Genomic DNA, 19,946 nt, shown 5'->3' on the forward strand with positions numbered 1-19,946 from the left:
ATCATTAAATATTTTTGTGTTTTAAGTATACTTTCTGAATGAGTATGCAGTTTTACAAATGGCCTATGAAACAATGTAAATATTTTCCAGTATACTATATATTTGATAACTGGTAACATCGGAATTTAAAAGTGTACCAGTATTAGTGCTGTGGATTCTGTTCTTTAAATAAATGTTTTTCTTTGTGGTCAATTGATAAAAGTTCCTCCATTTAATTTCAGCACCAATCTGTTCCTTTGGTGCAAAACTATAGATTAAAATAAGCCGTTTGTACTAACTATAGTTATTTCTGTAAAATGGTATAATTTATTCCTTAATCACATCATCATCCCACGGGATTGCTTTCAGGGCATGGATGTTATGGACGCACCCTACTTCCCTGTCCCCTGATTTTCATCTGCCTCTGTAGGACTCACCTAAGTAGATACCTCAGTAGCACAGGAAGAAGAAGGGGTTGAAGCAGGAGAGATGGGAAAACAGGACATGGGGCTTTGTGGAGAGAAATGAATATAGACTGGGTAGGAGAAGGTGAGGGGTGCTATTGTTAATCTACATCCTGAAGGCTGTAGCTGCTTTTAAGGACAATGTGTATGTTTAGTCTGCACGTTAGATGGAATATGAAGAGCAAAAATCTATACAAACTCAAAAGCAAAAGTGAGTGTATAAGTAGGAAATATTTTTTGTAAGTCTTTCGAACTATGTTCTGTTATGATCTCTTCTAGGATTTTGCCTCATTATAGAATGCATTAAAGTAAGTTGTCACATATACAAGATCATCCCCTGTCAAAAACTTTGTCCCATATGAGAAAAAACATAATGCAATTTGCCAGTTATTTACCCTTTACACTAACTGTAATATAGGGATCGATGCACTGTCCAGCGTCTTTCAGACCAATTTTCTCAATCCTGATAGTGAGTAATGTCATTCCCGGTTCTGATGGCAACCTTGGTAATAAAGTACCTGGCAACAGAGAAACCTCAATAAAAGTTAGCTCCACCAATAATGCAGAGTAAATACTTTGACAAACAGAAGATATAGCCTACCTCTTAGGAACTAGCTAGGCATTATGTATTTTTATTTCCAAAATTCATGAACATCTGATGTTATACTTTTTTAGAAAAATATTTAAATTTACACATAATATATCTGCATTTCCCACCCATACAATCACCTTTAAGCAGAAATAATAATTTCTATAATAATAGTATATAGTATGTATAATAAAAGTATGTTAAAAACATCACTTGAGGAAGCCCAATGATACATAATAGTATAATATGCTCACATAATATTTATATTCAATATGTACTTCTATATTATATTCAGCATCTTAATATGAAGTGGTAGAACAAAGACAAGAAAAGCTTTTAAAATACTTGTTATACTGTTCTAAAGTCTGAGACATTTAATATCACAGTTGATCAATACATTCTTCTCTTTAGTTACTCCTAATAAAGAAAATAATTTACAATTTGATATTTATGTTTTAATTTAACTATATAGTCTAACTTCTATTCTTCATTCTATTTTGTATGATTTATTCCCTCAGAAATTAGTACTATACAGACTGACATATAAAATGGCCATTTGTATAACTGAACATTTTTTCCAAAACCAACTAAAATTTTTAAAACTAAAACCCACCAGAACAACATGACAACATTCACCCACCAAGAACATATGAAGGAAGAAATCAACTGTTCAGTATGTTCCCTTTTTTGAAACTACCAATAGAGAACAGATGCAAATAAGCTGATTTTAATCAAGTATGTATACAGAACCTCAAAATACACTTAACAAAAGATTTTGGTTGATGTTTTTCAAGTTTCTATTCAACAATGTGTTATGCTACTTTTAATGATGAGTTATTTGAAATACATGAAGTAATCAACACACTACATTTGAAAATACACATTTGATTGATGGCAAATGTGGCTTGAGGAAATTTTGGGAGGTGATGGGAATGTTCTGAACTTGTATAGTGATGGCAGATGCAAAACTCTATAGAGGTGTCAAAAATCGATGAATTTTATACTTACAGAAGGGAAATGTTATGAAATGCAAATTGTACCTCAACAGTGCTGTTAAAAATGTATTACTTTCTAATTTAAACAAATATGAAGACAATACAGACAAATGCAATAATAGGAAGGCCTGGAGGCTGCATTCCACTGTTGCATTAACAAACCTAAATGGGCTCAGGCTGATATCATTAAATATATACATAATACCTTTTATGCATGTTCTTTGATTGACAAGTGAAGGTACTTTTAGAAGAGGGGCTTGTACCTGGACATCTGGGATGAACTTCAGAAAGTTAAGAAACACTTCTGAAATTTTATGAAAAATGTGAATATGTATACATTTATATTTATATATATACATACATATTCATATGTATGTATATCATATATGAATTTTTCTGCAGAAAAGTTCATTCTATTATGTAGTACATGGCTGTATAAATATGCTACAGTTTATGTACACATTCTTGTGTTGATAGACATTTGAATTACTTCAAGTGTTTGGATATAGTTAACAGGCTATTATAAATACTCTTCTAACATCTTCTAGTGCCCATAAGCACCCATTTCTGAAACAGGGGAATCACTAAGTCACCTGGCATGTTACCTCCATACCTACTATGTAATGACAATCCATTTCCCAAGGTGGTTGTGCCAACTTTTATTCCTAGCCCAAGTGCAGTAGTGTTCCCATTGCTCTACATCCTCACTAGGTACTGTTTTCTCAGATTCTTCATGTTAGCCAATTTTGGTATAAAGAGATCAATCATTTTAATTTGCATTCCTCTGAAGATTAATAAGGTTGAGCACCTTTTAGAATAAATCAAATGTATGATTTCCTCTTTTCTGAAGTGTGTTCAATTATTTTGCTCGATTTTCTATTGAGATGTCTATCTTATTGAGCTGTAGGAGGTCTCTATTATTTTGCTGGACAAATGTTTTACAAATAGCTTCTTAGTAGTTTTCCTTTATAAAGACTTTTTGTTGAAGTAGAGCATATACATTTTAAAATGCACAAATTGTTAGTACAGTTTGCTGAACTTCCACAAAGTGAATACACCTGTATAACTAGTATCAGATCTAGGAAAGATATGATCAGCCTCCTGGGAGTGTCCTTCCCCCCACCCTATCCAATTCACTCTTCCAAAAGATATTATTATATTACTGCTAGTAATATTCAAATTTCTTAATATCTTCCTTTACAATCAGTACTTTTTATGTCATATTTAAGAAAACTTACCCCACTCCAAAATCATAAAGGTATTATCTTGAAAGCATAGTTTTGCCATTCACACTTAATTCTATATGTCACATAGAATTATTGACTACGGTGTATAGTAGGAGCTTTAATTTTATTCAATTTCACATAAATACTCAATTGTCTCAGCACTACTCATTAAAAAGACTGACATTTTCCACCACTGATCTGCAGTCCCACCTCAATCATAAATCATGTGGCAATCACTTTCTGAGTTTTCTATTCTGTCTTACCGGACTGTTTATCCTCTTATCACTAATACAGTATCTTAATTCTATAGCTGTATAAAAGGTCCAGGAACTGCAATAAAAATTCAGATGAGTTTCAGAAAGAGTCTATCTTTATAAACTGCTTCTTCTAATTTATGAACTAGTATATATCTTTACATTTTAAAAATCATAACAATTATTTAATAGAATTTTATTTGACCTAAAAGCCTTCAGAAATAAAGACCTACAGATCCAGGGAAAACTCCTGTTTTTTTGTTTATGTTCCATGAAGAATGTATGGCCATGTAGAAATGACTGGAAAAGGGGGTGTGAGCTAATGGTAAAAGGCTGCCAGGGTCCCAGCAAGCCCTGTCTGGTCAGATTCTTCTTGGCCTCTCTGTATAGCTTTCTTTCCTTCTGGACCTAAGGCAGGTCCTGTCTGGAATGAGGGTTTGTAAGGGAGGGGTAAGGGAGGGTAGGGGGACAGTAAGGGAATAGCAGGGAGGGAAGGAAAGAGAAAGAGAAAGAGAGAAAGAGCGCTTTCTAGGTTTTATGACTGGCTTTGGGAGAAAAGGGTGAATGGACAGGAGGGCAGGAGGAGAGCAGAGGCTTTGCTGCTGAGGTTGCTTTTGGGATTCCAATCTCCTTCAGTTAGAAGTTCTCAGCAGGCAAAAACCTCACCCTTTGGGCTATCATATTCTGATCTGACCCTACCCACCTTCCCCCTCTCTCTCTCCCTCCTCCTCCCTTTCTCCTTTTAAGAAGGGAATGTGTAGATCTTTCCATCTTCTAAGATCTTCTTTGATTTCTCTCTTTAGGGTTCTGTAGTTTTCATTGTATAGATCTTTGACTTCTTTCATTGATTCTCAAGTATCATTTTTTTGAGGTTATTGTGAATGGAGTAGTTTTCCTCATTTCCTTCTCAGAGGCTTTGTCACTGATATACAGAAATGCCTTTGATTTATGGGTATTGATTTATATCCTGCTCCTTTGCTGAATTCATTTACTATTTCTGGAAAGATCGACCTTGCTCTTGGATAGGCAGAATTAATATTATCAAAATGACGATACTACCAAAAGTGCTATATAGATTTAATGCAATTCCAATCAAAATCTCAATGGCATTCCTCATAGAAATAGAAAAAGCAATCATGAAATTCATCTGGAAAAATAAGAGACCAAGAATAGCTAAAGAAATCCTTAGCAGGAAGAGTGAAGCAGGGAGTATTGCTATATGAGACCTTAAACTATACTACACAGAAATAGTAACAAAAACAGCATGGTTTCAGCACTAAAACAGACTGGTAGGCCAATGGTACAGAATAGAGGACACAGAGACTAACCCACAAAATTACAATCATCTTATTTTAGACAAAGGTGCCAAAAACATGCACTGGAGAAAAGATAGCATTTTCAACAAATGGTGCTGGGAAAACTGGAAATCCATATGCAACAAAATGAAATTAAACTAATAACTCTCACCATGCACAAAAACTTAACTCAAAATGGATCAAGGACCTAGGAATTAAGCCAGAGACTCTTCGTCTAATAGAAGAAAAAAGTAGGCCCTAAACTTCATCATGTGGGTTAGACCACAACTTCCTTAATAAGACCCCTATGGCACAAGAATTAAAACCAGGAATCAATAAATGGGATGGATTCAAACTAAAAAGTTTTTTTTGTCAGCAAAAGAAAACAATCCGTGAGGTGAACAGAGAGCCTACATCCTGGGAGAAAATTTTTACCCCTCACACATCAGATAGAGCACTAATCTCTAGGGTATAGAAAGAACTCAAAAGCTAAGCACTGAAAAAACAAGTAACCCAATCAAAAAATGGGCCAAGGACTTGAACAAACACTTCTCAGAAGAGGATATACAATCAATCAACAAATATATGAAAAAATTTTCAACATCTCTAGCAATCAGAGAAATGCAAATCAAAACTAAGATACAACTCCAGTCAGAATGGCAGCTATTATGAAGACAAACAACAATAAGTATTGGAGAGGATGTGGGGAAAAAGGCACACTCATACATTGCTGGTGGGACTGCAAATTGGTGCAGCCAATCTGGAAAGCAGTATGGAGATTCTTTGAAAATCTGGGAATGGAACCACCATTTGACCAAGCTATTCCTCTCCTTGGACTATACCCAAAGGACTTAAAAACAACATACTACAGGGACACAGCCACATCAATGTTTATAGCAGCACAATTCACAATAGCTAAACTGTGGAGCCAACCTACATGCCCTTAAGTGGATGAATGGATTTTAAAAAATGTGGCATATATACACTATGAACGTTTTTAAAAGAGAATAAAATCATGGCATTTGCAGGTAAATGGATGTTATTGGAGAAGATAATGCTAAGTGAAGTTAGTCAATCCCCCAAAAACAAATGCCAAATGTTTTCTCTGATATAAGGAGGCTGACTCATAATAGGGTAGGGAGGAGGAGCATGGGATGAATAGATGGATTCTAGATAGGGAAGAGGGGAGTGAGGGAAAGAAAGGAGGCAGGGGATTAGCCTCCTAATGAATGTGATGGACATCATTATCCAAAGAACATGTCTGAAGACACAAATTGGGTGTCAACCTACTTTATATAGAGAGATATGAAAAATTGTGGTATATATGTGTAATAAGAATTGTAATGCAAAAAAAACCAAGTACATGAATAACGTGAATTGGCGTGAACATACTTTATACAAAGATAAAAAAAATTGTGCTCTATATGTGTAATAAGAATTATCCATTGTCGTGTATTAAAAAAAATAAAATCAATAAAAGAAAAAGAAGGGAATGGGGAGTGAGTAGGGAAAAACTGTGGAATGAACCCAAACTAACTTTCCAATGCACATATGTGAATATACAATAATGAAACTCATCATTTTGAATATGTATAAGATACTAATTTTAAAAAATGTAAATAAATATATCAGTAAAGTGGATGAAAGGGAACAGTGGGAGGGAGGATGAGGAGGGTGAAGGGACTGAATTGGAGCAAATTATATTCCATGCATTTATAATTAGTCCAAATGAATCTAATGTCAAGAATAACTATTATGAACAAATGAAAAAAAGAATAATGACTTCACTGTTTTTATAAAATGCATTCTCATAAACAATTCAATTGAGAGAAATGAAAAAAAATAAAAGAGAATGTATAATTCAACATCTCACAAACCATAACAATTATTAAGTCACTCTTCCATCTTTTTCTCTAATTTCAAGATGGCTCCAGTTTCATTTTCTTTTGATATTCTTTTATTTTTTCAACAAAGGTTTATTTTCTACATAAAATTCTTATATTTCTTTTGTTGAATTTATAATAAGGTCCTTGATATTATTTAATACTACTATAAATATTATAATAGTTCATTTTCTAAGCAACTATTACTTGTTTGAGATAGAATTGATTTGTCTGTACAGATTTTATATCCAGGAACCGCATTATCTTATTAATGAGTTATGAATAGGTTTTTGCATATATTCTCTATATATTCATAAATATGCAAATAAAGAACATCCCCCCTTTTATATTTCATTTTCTTGTCCTAGTGCAGTAGCTAGGGCTTCCAAAACAATGCTGATGAAAAGAAGTAATAGATAATCTTGTTTTGTTCAAATTCATCATTAAATGATTTTGGGCTGTAAATGTCATGTAGCCATGTTTTATCAAGTTAAGGATGTTTTTCTGTTCTTTGCCAAGAATTGTTTAAAATCAAGGCTGTATTTCAAATTTAACTGAAAACTTTTTCTGCATTGTTGACAACTTTATGAAATCTTTCCCCTTAATCTGCTAATGTGAACTACCTTGATAAATTCTGCTAACAATAATTTGAAAAATCACTCATTAGTTCAGGGAGATTTTCTGAATTATTTTCCACAGCATCCTATGTTTATTCAGTCAATCTTCATTTGGCAGTTACATTATTTCTAACTTTTTATCATTATAAAAAATACCTAAACAGAGAATCTTGTGTATTTGCATATGTTTTCCCCTCTTTTTCCTGTATTTTGGGGGTGCATCTTCAGAGTAAATTCTCAGGAATGGGATTGCTAAGGAAAAAATATGTACTTATATGTTGTTAGAGAATGCTCAATTCCCCTCCAAAGGAACTGCACCATTTTTCTATTCCCACCAGTGATTAATAAGTATCTATTTCCCCTAAGACTCTCCAACAGTAGCTTTAATTTATGTTTTTATTAAAAATAAAGTTGAGTATCTTTTTATATGTTTAATGGGTATTTTTAAAATGTGTGTGTGTGTGTGTGTGTGTGTGTGTGTGTGTGTGCATGCTCACACGCTTGCTCATATTGTCTGTTCCTCTCATGTATTCTGCTTTGGTTATTACAATTAACATTTTTCTTTATACATTAAGAATGTTGGGTTGGGATGTAGCTCAGTGGCAAAGTGTCTGCCTTGCATTTGCAAAATCCTGGAATCGAACCCCAGTTCTAAAAAAGACAAAAAAGAACCCACCCCACCCCACCCCCAAAAACCCCCAAGAATGTTACCTCTTTTATGTATTACCTCTTTACTACCTGTTTTGACATTCAAAAGATGATTGCTTTACAACTTTCAAAGTCTTTTTGATGTTAAGATTATTTTTTGCCAAGTTGATATTAAACTTGTTGTTACTTTGGGGTGAGTCAATTTTATAAGCTGTCATTATCTAGATCTTTCAGTTGAAATGATAGGGCTGATGCTATATTCCTTACCAACAATCTTTTTGCCTGAGACTACACAGTAAGGTTTAATGTAATCATTATGCTTCAGATAATTTAATATGGAGGCAGTGATTTCAAGTCTGAATTTCTTGTTTAATTCAAGGTAGAATGTCAAACATTGTGTTCCATAATGAAGGAAGCTGACTGTAATTAAGATCATAGATTACATAGAAAGGTGCCTATTTAAGGTGTTTCAGAATGCTCTATGATGTGCTCTCTCTACATGGTCAACTCTTACATACTCAGTGAGTCCTAAATCTGGCCAGATTTATTGAACTCCCTCAGCCCTTCTTTTTTGCCAACCTACGACATTGGTGCACATCTCTAATCATAATCATGTGCTTTTGGCTCTGTCTTGCTGACTACACAATAAGCATCCTGAAAGGTGTGGGAACTGTTCCTTTTGTGGTATGCACAAGGAATAAACAGATCTTTGTTGAAGAAATATTTTATTGAATGAATGACTGAATTTCCAGTTCTAGAGGTTATCATGCTCTAGTAAACAAATGGCTAGAGAATCTATATCAATGAGTGAAGAAATAATAAACATAAAAGAAGATCAAATACTAGAATAATACCATACCATCTATAGCTCCCAGGTAGATGAAAAAGGGTGCATGTTTTTGCATCAAAGATAGAACCATGATAGTTGTAAATTGAGCCAATGCATTAAAAGGAAGATTTCTAAGTGAAGAATTAACATATCCAATTACATAGTGTAATATGAGAACAAGTCAACTACATTCATAAAATTCGAAGACTAACAAGGATAAGAAAGAAATAACTACACACAATCCAGTGTAAACTGTGCTATTCCAGCTAGATCATCTGCTCTCAGATCTAGAGCAAAGATCAGAAGAAATGTTCTTCCAAATGGAACTGCTATGTAAATAAGAAATAGCTAACACTTGTGAGTATTTGTGTTGTGCTACATACTATCCTACTCCTCTCATCTAATCCTCACAACAATAGTTTAGTTCTATTTTTCAGAGGTGAAAAGTGAGGCATAGAAAAACAAATTATCCATAATCACACAGCAGTTTGGCTACAGAGTCCATGCTTTTAACCATCATGTCTCATTTTAACATTTTTATTTTAATTGTCCCTAAAGCCTTAAAAGGAACTGCAGGAGAACCTCCCCATCTCAAGCTTCTGCAAAGTTCCTTTTGCCATGTAAACATAACAGTCACAGGTTCCCAGGATTAGAATATAGACATTTTTGTGAGGCCACTATTTGTGCCTCATACTTTTAAATATGGAAAACTCTAAATGGCTACAGCTGTCCAAACCAAGTTTTCAATAACATCCCAGGGATGTTATTGAGCTGTCACTAAGAACTCCCAAGTAAGGGATTGATTAAAAAATAGTAACATTTGAACTTTGTACACTGAGCAGTGCACATTCACAGGAATGGACAGAGACTGAGTAGCCCAGATAGCAATATGATAGGTCTTTAACACTCATATAGCAGTGAGCAGCAGGACTGTGTTCATTTGGTTAATTCCACTTTCAGTTTTTACTGCAAGACAAAGGAAGCCATTGGTAGCTGGTGAGCCCCAAGTTGTACTGAACACAGAAAGCACGTCTTTTTCTGACTTATCTGCCCCCAACCACCTCTTATGCACCAACCAGAGTAAGCATGCTCTCACTGGTGTCAAAAAGAGTTGGAAGGAATTACTGAATTCAGTGTGATTTTCTGTGAGAGGGAGATTCTAAGCCTAAACCTAAAGACAACTCTGATAAAATAATGACAATGAATTGGAAGGTTTGGAACCATTTTACCACACTACTGTAATAGGGGATACCAAAAAGTCCATCTTGTTGATGGAAACTGTTTATTAACAGGTGGTACTTGGGTAAAAACTTAGGTTGCTCTATTTCATTGTGCTTCATCTGTGGAAAATAATTTATGAAGGTAGCTATGGATCCCCCAAATGGCTGTTTGTTAAACATAGACAAGTTTGCTTAAGAATGTTTTAAAAACTGTGTAAAAACATCTGACCTAGCCAAGAATGTTACAGCCTCTGCCACTGTGGAGAGGAAAGGGAATTGTGCAAGTAAGGCCTCTGCCTCTGCTGGGCACCCAACAGCACTGACACAGACCCAGCAATGAAACACCACTGTACCTGCAACAGGTACAGAAAAACAATGGGAGAACATCTGAAGCCCCTCACCCCCCCGCACATAACTTCTTTGTTCCAAGAGGGTGCTGAGAAAAATGAAGGTCTAAGTATCAAGTAGGATGGCCTCACATTCAATAGTCTCTGTGTAGCCATAGAGATCATGGAGAATCAGACAATAAAAGGACCACCAACCCAAGGATGAGTCTGGAGTGACATGGATATGAAGGTCAGTGGGATCCTTAAGGCCCTGTCCTCACATGCAGAAGAGGAAGTCATTCTTTTCTTTCAACTTTTTATTTTTGCTTTTTAAAAATTTCTATTGTTTATATTTCATATCATACCATAAGGACAATTTCTAGTCCAAAATTGGAAATGGCATGACAGTCTTTGTTCCAAAATAGTACATTATTGTCTAGGTAAGAACATTAAAAGAGGAAAATTACCAAAGATTATATTTTTTTAAAACACTGATTTGAATTTGCTTTTTACATGATATTGTACAAATGTTTGTCACAGGAATTTACTTCAATAAGAGGTGAGTCAGTCTTCATTTTGCCTTGGTGCTTGGTGAATTAAATGTCATGAATAAGGAGTACAAAATTTGTTGTCCATACTTTTAGGACAGAGATGGACCTGATATCTAAAATGTAAACTAAGCACTATCATATGTGTGTGATTATATATTTATGTCTTCTTTGTTTTAGATTTATCATACTTGCAATTAAATTCAGATGTTTGATACTACCAATTCAAAGTCTGTCACACACATTTTTAAGTGCACATTTCTTTGTAATTTTAAAATCCAATAAAAAGGATATATATAAAATAATATTTTCTATTATTTTGGGATAATTTTAACATAATTTAAAATAATGGTATTGTCAAATCATTATTTGGTCATAACATTTTGTAAATGGCACAAAACATGAAATGGGTCTTAAAAATCTAGCAAGAGAAAAATTTTGCAATTTGTACTGCACATCTGCAATTTGTACACACATACAAATTGTGTGAAAATATGAAAACACATGCACAATTTCTTTTGGTTGGTAACTGATTAGTAGTTGAGGAACTGCTCCAACCTTTCAAGATAAAGAGTAAAATCATAAGAAGTTTATTCACTTTGAAATTATATTAAAAGTTTGATAAAAATCTTAGGGGTCATTAGCATTCAAACAATAATATTTCTAGGTCTGTCAAAAATTATACTTTATTAAAGTTGTTTGTATATAGGTTATATGAGTATATTCTTGTTTTTATTTTCTTTATTGACTGGTACTAGAAATATGTATTTTTCTGTGTTCAGAAATATGTGATTTGGATAATGGCTGAATTCTTAAGTGTCACCATCATATCTGGAATAAAATAATAAATACTCTCACAAAACCTAAGATGAATCAGTGGGTATATGCTTCATACACAGATGCCATTTAGCATGCAAGGAAGAGTTACTACAGGTGTTGGGTTAAAAATTTGAGTGGCCAGAGGACTTTCAAGAAAAAGCAGGCCTGGGGCTGGGGATGTGGCTCAAGCGGTAGCGTGCTCGCCTGGCATGCCTGCGGCCCGGGTTCGATCCTCAGCACCACATACAAACAAAGATGTTGTGTCCGCCAATAACTGAAAAATAAATATTAAAATTCTCTCTCTCTCCTCTCTCACTCTCTCTTTTAAAAAAAAGAAAGAAAAAGCAGGCCAGATGTTGCTTAGAGCTTTGATGAAGAGCCTACTCAATAGACATTTCCTATGAACCAATTTCTGCAAAGCTCTGGAGAAAACCTTTTGACTTCAAGTGACAAGATTCGTGGATTAAAAAACAAAACAAACAAAACAAAACAAACTGAGCCAGACATAGTGCTGCATGCCTGTAATCCCAACAACTTGGCAAGTTAAGGCAAGAGAGGCCAGCGTGGGCAACTTAGCAAAACCCTGTTTCAAAATAAAAAAATAAATCAAAGAGCTGGGGATGTAGCTAGGTGGTAGAGCATCCCTGACTTCAATCCCCAGTACTACAAACAAACATGTAGAAACAAATTATAAAAAAGAAATCTTTCAAAACTGCTTGAGAGTAATAGAATATTAACAAGCCTTAAAACTATTGAAAAACAGCTAGGAGAACTACCAGATAACATTGAATGGTATTTTCCTTTCCTTTCAATATAAGTACATGACTGGATGAGGGACTCTGGCTCTGACTGTTTGGCTCAGTCTGAGAATTTGAGACTTTGAGAGAAAGGATGTGCTCGGAGAGCCAGAGTCTATCTGCACACTTTGGTGGTATTTACTGTTTAACCCTAAATATATTCTGAAATTCTGTGAAATAAGGATGCCCTAATATTCATGGAACAGCAATGAATATTTTGTTGCAGTTTTCAACTTCCTATATGCATGGGTAAGAAAAAAACTGCACTTTAGCTGAAAATGAAATACATATTTGCTTAACTCTCAAGTTCAACTCAGAATTGAATATTTATGCAGGAAAGAAACAAGTACAGGTTTGATATTAAAGAAGTTAAATTCACTCTTCATTTTGAGTTTCAAAAAAACATTTTTTGTACATATCTAAGACTATATAAAAGATGAATAACCAATACAAATCTAGAATAATGTTGAGATTGCTAGGCTTATGTTTAGGTCACTCAGAAACGTTTTTTTAAATTTTGTCTAAAATTGTGACATGGCTATTTGTGCATGTGGTACTAGGAAATGAATGTAGGGCTTCACACAGGTGAGGCAAGCACCCTACCACTGAGCTACATCCCTAGTTCTTTCTATTTTGAGACAAAGTTGCCCCCACTGGCCTCAAACTTGCAATCCTCCTGCCTCAATTTCTCAAGTAGCTAGGATTATAAGCATATAATCCTGGCCAGCTATTTTTTTTAAATTTGTATTACTTTGGTTTATCATTTAGAAGCTTTAATATTCAACATGATAAATAAATTTTCAGGTAATAAATAATAGGTTATAAATGTTTATCCTCTATTTAAATGAAATCTACTGAGATTACCTTAAGAAAATTAAACTACTATTTGGACTTAAGCCAGTTAGTGTTTAAAGCAGTACAAAAAAGTTACTGTCTTATGAGAATTGAAGGCTTTGAAAATGATAATAATGTCAAAGAAAGGTTCAACAATTTTTTATTCTTTTCAAGAAAGGTTGGATAAAAATCCATTTTTGATTTTAAATGGGAATAAACTACTCTTGATCATACCATATTCATATATTATACTTTATCTCATTAGCTTAACAGTAGTAGTGTTTACCATGTGTGTTTGTCAAAACTTATAAAGCTGTACATTAAAAAAGATGCCTTTTATATATGTAAGGGACACCTTAATAAATCTTTTTTTAAAAAGATCACAATAAGCTAGATGCTATAGCACAAGCCTGGAATCCAGGTGACTTAGGAGGCTGAGGCAGGAGGATCCCAAGTTTAAGACTAATCTCAGCAACTAAGTGAGGCCCTAAGCAACTAAGTGAAATCCTGTCTCAAAATAAAAAATAAAAAGGGCTGAGAATGTGGCTCACTGGTAAAGTACCCCTGTGTTAAATCCTCAGTACCAAAAAAAAAAAGTACAACAAACTTACAATTATATAAATTACATAAAATAAAGGTAATAAAAATGTTATAATTCTTAGAAGCACCCTGCCATGATAATGTAGACACAACAGCCTTATCACGAATGAAATCTTGGATGTCCACAGTATAACAATTTTTTTCCCATTCTATAATTAAGTTAAAGGTCAAATTGTTCTTCAATGACATTTTCAATTTTATAATGACACAGGCCCTGGAAAATATGATCAAAAATCAAATATAGCCAATTGAACTATATGTACTCTTTCTTACTTTGAGGAAAATAATTCATGGAATAGAAAGGTTTAGTTAGCTTTCTGTATCTCTGAAATAAAATACCAAAATGCTATATCAGAATAAAAAAATGTAATTACTTTGGGCTTAATCTTTCATAGCAAATAGACTTAATTTACAGAGTTTCTTTTCAACTCAGCAACCTGAACCCCATAAAGACCTGTCCATTTCATGACTTACATCATCTGCTTTAAGGATCTTGTTTGCTACAGAAGTATAACTAGTGAACAAATAACCAAACCCAGAAATTTATAGAACTGGAATCTATTTCAATTACAGCATGTGGTTTGAAAAGGAAATAAAAAATGCAGAAAAATTTTAGCAAATTTATTTACCACATCATCTCAGCAATCTTGAATTTCCTACAAATATAACAAGTAAAATATAGCTCTTTATTCATAAAGACAAGCATATTGGAAATAATTACCTTGTACCAAAGAAACACTAACAATAACATTTTATAGTGATTGTAATTTTTCTAATAATCCTATGGTGTAGGACTGTTAGCATCATTTATAGGTGATAATGAAAATACAGTAGCCACCACTACCCCAGCAAATGAAAAGTATAATGCCAAATGATTTGTTTGTGGTGCCTAATTTTCATTGTAACCCTATGAATTAGACATTGTCAACATCTCTTTTTATAAAGAATTAAGTACAGTCACTTAACTACTGATTGGCAGATGTTAGACTCAAAAGCGCAGGTATGTTATTGGTCTAAGCCTATACTGTTTATATTTCAAACGTCTTCTACCAAAGAGTATTTAAATTACTGAAATATGACTTTAATTATGAAGTTTTCTGGATGATATGTATATTATATTTAATTATACCATAAAGCATAGAGTCTTTTAAAAAAATGCATCACAATAGTACAGTGCTATTTCTACACTTCCAAAAATGAACTAATTCATCAGAAGTAAAAACTGTGCACTGTATAAGAACAGAAGAAAGTATAGAAGTAGAAGAGGCAAATAATTTACTCAGGGTGCTTGACTAGGGTATTTTACAACCTTGTCAAGATCTTCCAAAAATAAAAAGGACTTGCTATGTATTCTTTATTTCCCTGTTAAGGGCAACTGTTTAGTATCTATTCCTCCAGGTCCAGGTTTCACAATCATATATGATTATTTAAAGAACAGCTAGATATATAAAGAAAAGAATTAACATAGCAAACAGTTACTCTAGAAAGCCTACTTACAATGTTGGTCTATGGCTAGCATCTGGGAACCTGGATTTCAGCAGGAGTCCCATCATGCCCTGTTAAGAAGATCACTGTGCCTAAACCGTCCATGCAAACAATATGGTTTGTGCTGAACACTTGCTTTCTTCCTGGAGTCTGTAGTTTTGGTTCATGCTAACCCCAATAAGTGTCTTGTGCACTGAATCTCTACAGTGCTTCCCCAATAGACAATATTTTTTCATTTCACAGGTGTGAAAGAATGTTGAGAGAATCAAATACATATTTGACTCTGCTGGGAGAGGACTCTTAGAAGTATGGTTTCCTCTGGAATTTGCCTGTGTGCCTTTACCCTTTGCTGATTTTGTTCTTGTGTTTTCTTGTTGTAATGACTCAGAATACAACTGTGAGTACAGCTATATGCTGAGTCCTGTGGGTATTCCTAGCCAATCACTAAAATGGGATGTTTTGAGGATCCCTGACACAAATAGTAAGATACTTTCACAATAAACCGATAGCTACCGCTAACAGAATGGCCATGATAATTTGCTTAATATTGGCAAACCTGGAGATGTTTTACCCGCCACTAACAAGTACAAAAGTAAGTTCCAAACACCTGACCTTGAATTATATAATGTACATTTTTTGTACCCACCAGGCACTCTAGCAGGAAAAGAATTAGGAGACCCTGCTCCAGCACCACCTTCTTCTTCATCTTCTTCAAATTCCAAATGCTCTTCCTCACCAGGGGCTAAAATTCTCCTATATAAAAAAGGACAGAAAAATTAGTGAGCTACTCCACTTAATACACCAGCTAACCCTCATAGCCACTAACTTCCCAGATAAGATGCTGATTATTAGGTTGATGTTGATATAAATGTCAATGTCAATCATCTCATTGCTACCAGTCATATCACCAATACCAAATTTGATAGGGAAAAAATACATAAATATTTGAAAAACAGGCATAAAATAGATAATAAAATCAGAAGACAAAATATGGATGCTTATTTATTTACCTTAATGGGCTAGGCTGAACATCAAATGGAAATTCTTTATTATATTTGAGAATATTTTTTAGGACTAGAATAAAGACATAGACAAACATTAGTCTTATATCTTAGTCTTACATGTTATGTAAGTCTTATATATTAGTTAGTCTTATATGTTATATCTTAAATTGATACTTTTAATCTATTTTATAGTGTATTAAGCACACATTAATATATGTATTTTAAATTCTGAGCTTCACTATCATTTTAAGACTCTGCAATTGACTACTGAGTGTCTTAGCAAAATAAAAATGTCCATAGTGGACTGCAGGTACCAGTATTTTCAGAGTACTGTAAGATCTCCAAGGAAAGTCTCAGAGCCCTCATAGAAAATGAACCATAAAATAGTTCTCCAATGTACAAGGTCCTAGGTGATATGGGGTACCAGTGAAAGAGAATACCTCTTCTCCTGAAGTATTTTAATTAAAAGATTGATACTGAAGATGATTAATTAAAGAGAAATAGATAATCACATCTTATTCTTTATCCTAAATAGATTTCCCTCAATACTTATCACACTGGTAAGGTTTGTAGCAGCAAGGTTATAATTCCAATATTCCTTTTATGATGAAATTTATTGTATATGTGTGCACACATATATACATGCATATATATATGTGTGTTTGTATATATATATATATATATATATATATTTACACGTGTGTACACACACATACACATACACACACACACACACAGCAGACTTTCTCCTCAGGGAAGTCATCAAACAACATAATGCTATCACCTCTTGTGTCCTGGTTGATTACTTTCTGGCATGTAAGCCTACAGACAGATGTTCTACAATTCTATCTGTATCTGGAAAAGTATTTTATGAAATTTATTGTTTCATTTCCCAATTTATGGGTTCCTAGTGACTACCTGCAATTATTTCAAGGTGAATATTTAGCATTATTAATTGGGAAACCCATGGTTTTTACTCTAATTACTCAGACTTTAATTTTGGAGTCTTGCAGATTTCAGTTAAAAGGAGTATGGCATATTGGGTTCCTAAATAAGGAAATTCAAAAAGAACAGGTTGTAATTACATAACTTATTCCAATAGGAGTCAATCATCCAGTGAGAAAGAAGTTGGAAACTTGTACCTAGATTCTCATTACTCACTCTTATTCTCTCTCCCTTTAGCTCTTCTTCATCCTTTATCTCTTTCTTCTTCTCAACAAATGCATACCGAGTACTCACAATGTTCCAATCACTGTTTTAGGTGCTAAAGATACACAGTAATCAAGAACTCATATTTGGACCTTAGACCTTACTAAGGAAAAGTAGACAATAAATATGCCAACAAATAAACAAGATAATGTAAGATGTGATTAGTGGTATGAAGGATACAAGCAGGATGCTGTGTAAAAGCAGAGAGAACCTGGTAGAGTAGCTAAGGTAGACAGGGTGCCTTTCAAAACTAAACTGTAAGAAGACATTTGAGCCAAGACCTGAGATGAGAGGAATCATCCATAAGTGGCTCTAGCATAAGGCTTCCCAGGTATTAAAGAACAGGCTGGAGCAACAACAAAGGTTCCAAGTAGGAAACAGTTTGCCTTATTCAAGGCACAGAAAGGACTGTGGGAACTTAAGTCTGACAAGCAAAGGGGAAGCAGCAGGAGATCAAAGTAGAAGGTTTAAACCAAAACCTAGCCCTACAATTACAACAATAACTTGAACATTTACATAAATACTCTAATCTCCCAGTTCTAAAATGAGAATGCTACTTCCTTTACAGGCTATTGAGAGAATTACAGCCTAAATAAATGTATACAAAATGGCAAGGGAAAATCTAAAATGGACATTCACTCTCTTCATGACCTTTTTGATCTAGTTGACTAGAATCCTAATATTTCTTATCTCACTAAGAAGTACTGTTTATTTTTTAATACAAGAACATATTTTCTATACTTCTGCATGATCATTGTTACTAAACTATTAAATCAACTCAATATTAATAAGTAATATTAATAAATATTGATCACTTACACAACAATGGAATAGATACCAAGAATGGGGAGCAGGTAACAAAAAGATCATGTCTCACTCATACCAGAAACAAACACACAGAAATGATCATATTGCAATAAGAGTTTAATGAAATGAGCAAAAAAATCAACCATTAAAAATGTATATAACAATAATTTTTAAAAGCTGATCCTGCTATGGTGGCATATGTCTGTAATCCCAGGTACCAAAAGCCTGAGTCAGGAGGACTAGAAGTTCATCTGCCTAAGCAATGTAGGGAGACCCTGTCTCAAAATAAAAATAAAACAATAAAAGGGCTGGGGTTGTAGTTCAGTGGTAGAGTGCTTGCCTTGCACATGTGGCAATGGGTTCAATCCTTAGCACTACATGAAATGAATAAATAAAATAAAGGTATTGTGTCCATCTACAACTAAAAATGTTTTAAAAAATAAAAATAAAAAGGACTGGAAATATAGCTCAGTGGTAGAGCACCTCTGGGTTCAATCCTCAGTACGTCAAAAACAAACAAAAAAGTTGAAAAATATCTTGGTTATTAAGAATATCTTGGCTGAGTGTGGTAGTGCACACCTGTAATCCCAGAGGCTTAGGAGGATTAAGAATTCAAAGCCAGCCTCAGCAAAAGTGAGGCATAAGCAACTCAGTGAGACCCTGTCTCTAAATAAAATACAAAATAGGGCTGGGGATGTGGCTCAGTGGTTATCTTGCATTTGTATTGTAACAGAATAATTAAATAGTATTTTCATTTCTTTGGTATCAAAGCTCTGAAGAGGAAGTATTTGCTTTAGAATAATAGCTTTGTTATATTATTTTTACAAGTTAAAGTACTATGAAACATTTAATTTATGTGAATAGCTTTAGAACAAATTTAAATAGCTTTAAAACAAATTCTGTTTTACTTTCTATAACTGTATTATAGGTTTACATTTTCAACAACTATGGAATAACAGATTCTATTGTTCTTTTAAAATAGCTTAAACTTTACATAGAGTTTTCTTTATACCAATACTAGCAATGATGTCTTAGGAGGAATTGAAGAGGAGCTTGAATTTTAGAAAAGACATTATCATAAGTATGAAGCATGTCATGGGTTGGAGATTCATTGGCTGATTTGGTAGGACTTACACACTTTGGATCACTACATGGCAGACATCTGATGCTACTCCACCATGGAAAATTCAGCACTCCCAGCCTTTCTCTTGGAGCACAGACCTACCAACCTCCTGAAGCTAACCCTCAAAAGATGACACACAGGCAAATATCAAAATGCATTTTGCTTTTGGTGACTGACGCGTTTCATTTTTGTGGTAGGAAAATGGGCAGCTGCCTCAATTTTGAAAGGTTATTTTTTAAATTATAGGAAAAGATTCCTTCAAAACATTCAAATCTATTTAACTCAACACAATCTTGCCAAGTTCATACTACACTTAAAGCATTCAATAGGCTCTGGGGTGGGGGAAGAGTTCATTCAAATCTCTTTGAGGACTAAAACAAATACAAGTGAAAATA

At 34.0% G+C, this 19,946-nt stretch overlaps 1 protein-coding gene across 1 annotated transcript in view; it reads right to left on the reverse strand.

The window, feature by feature from the left end:
* Positions 1 to 19,946, reverse strand: part of LOC144373977 (axin interactor, dorsalization-associated protein-like) — a 29,192-nt gene that overhangs the window by 2,267 nt on the left and 6,979 nt on the right. The window contains exons 4-6 of the mRNA XM_078036949.1: positions 16,419 to 16,482; positions 16,055 to 16,161; positions 839 to 961 (exon numbers count right to left, since the gene is read on the reverse strand). Of these exons, the coding sequence (XP_077893075.1) occupies positions 839 to 961; positions 16,055 to 16,161; positions 16,419 to 16,482 (294 nt within the window). The remainder of the gene's footprint in view (positions 1 to 838; positions 962 to 16,054; positions 16,162 to 16,418; positions 16,483 to 19,946) is intronic.

The sequence above is a fragment of the Ictidomys tridecemlineatus genome, unplaced genomic scaffold (genome assembly GCF_052094955.1).
Source record: "Ictidomys tridecemlineatus isolate mIctTri1 unplaced genomic scaffold, mIctTri1.hap1 Scaffold_54, whole genome shotgun sequence".
In the NCBI taxonomy this organism is placed as follows: domain Eukaryota; kingdom Metazoa; phylum Chordata; class Mammalia; order Rodentia; family Sciuridae; genus Ictidomys; species Ictidomys tridecemlineatus.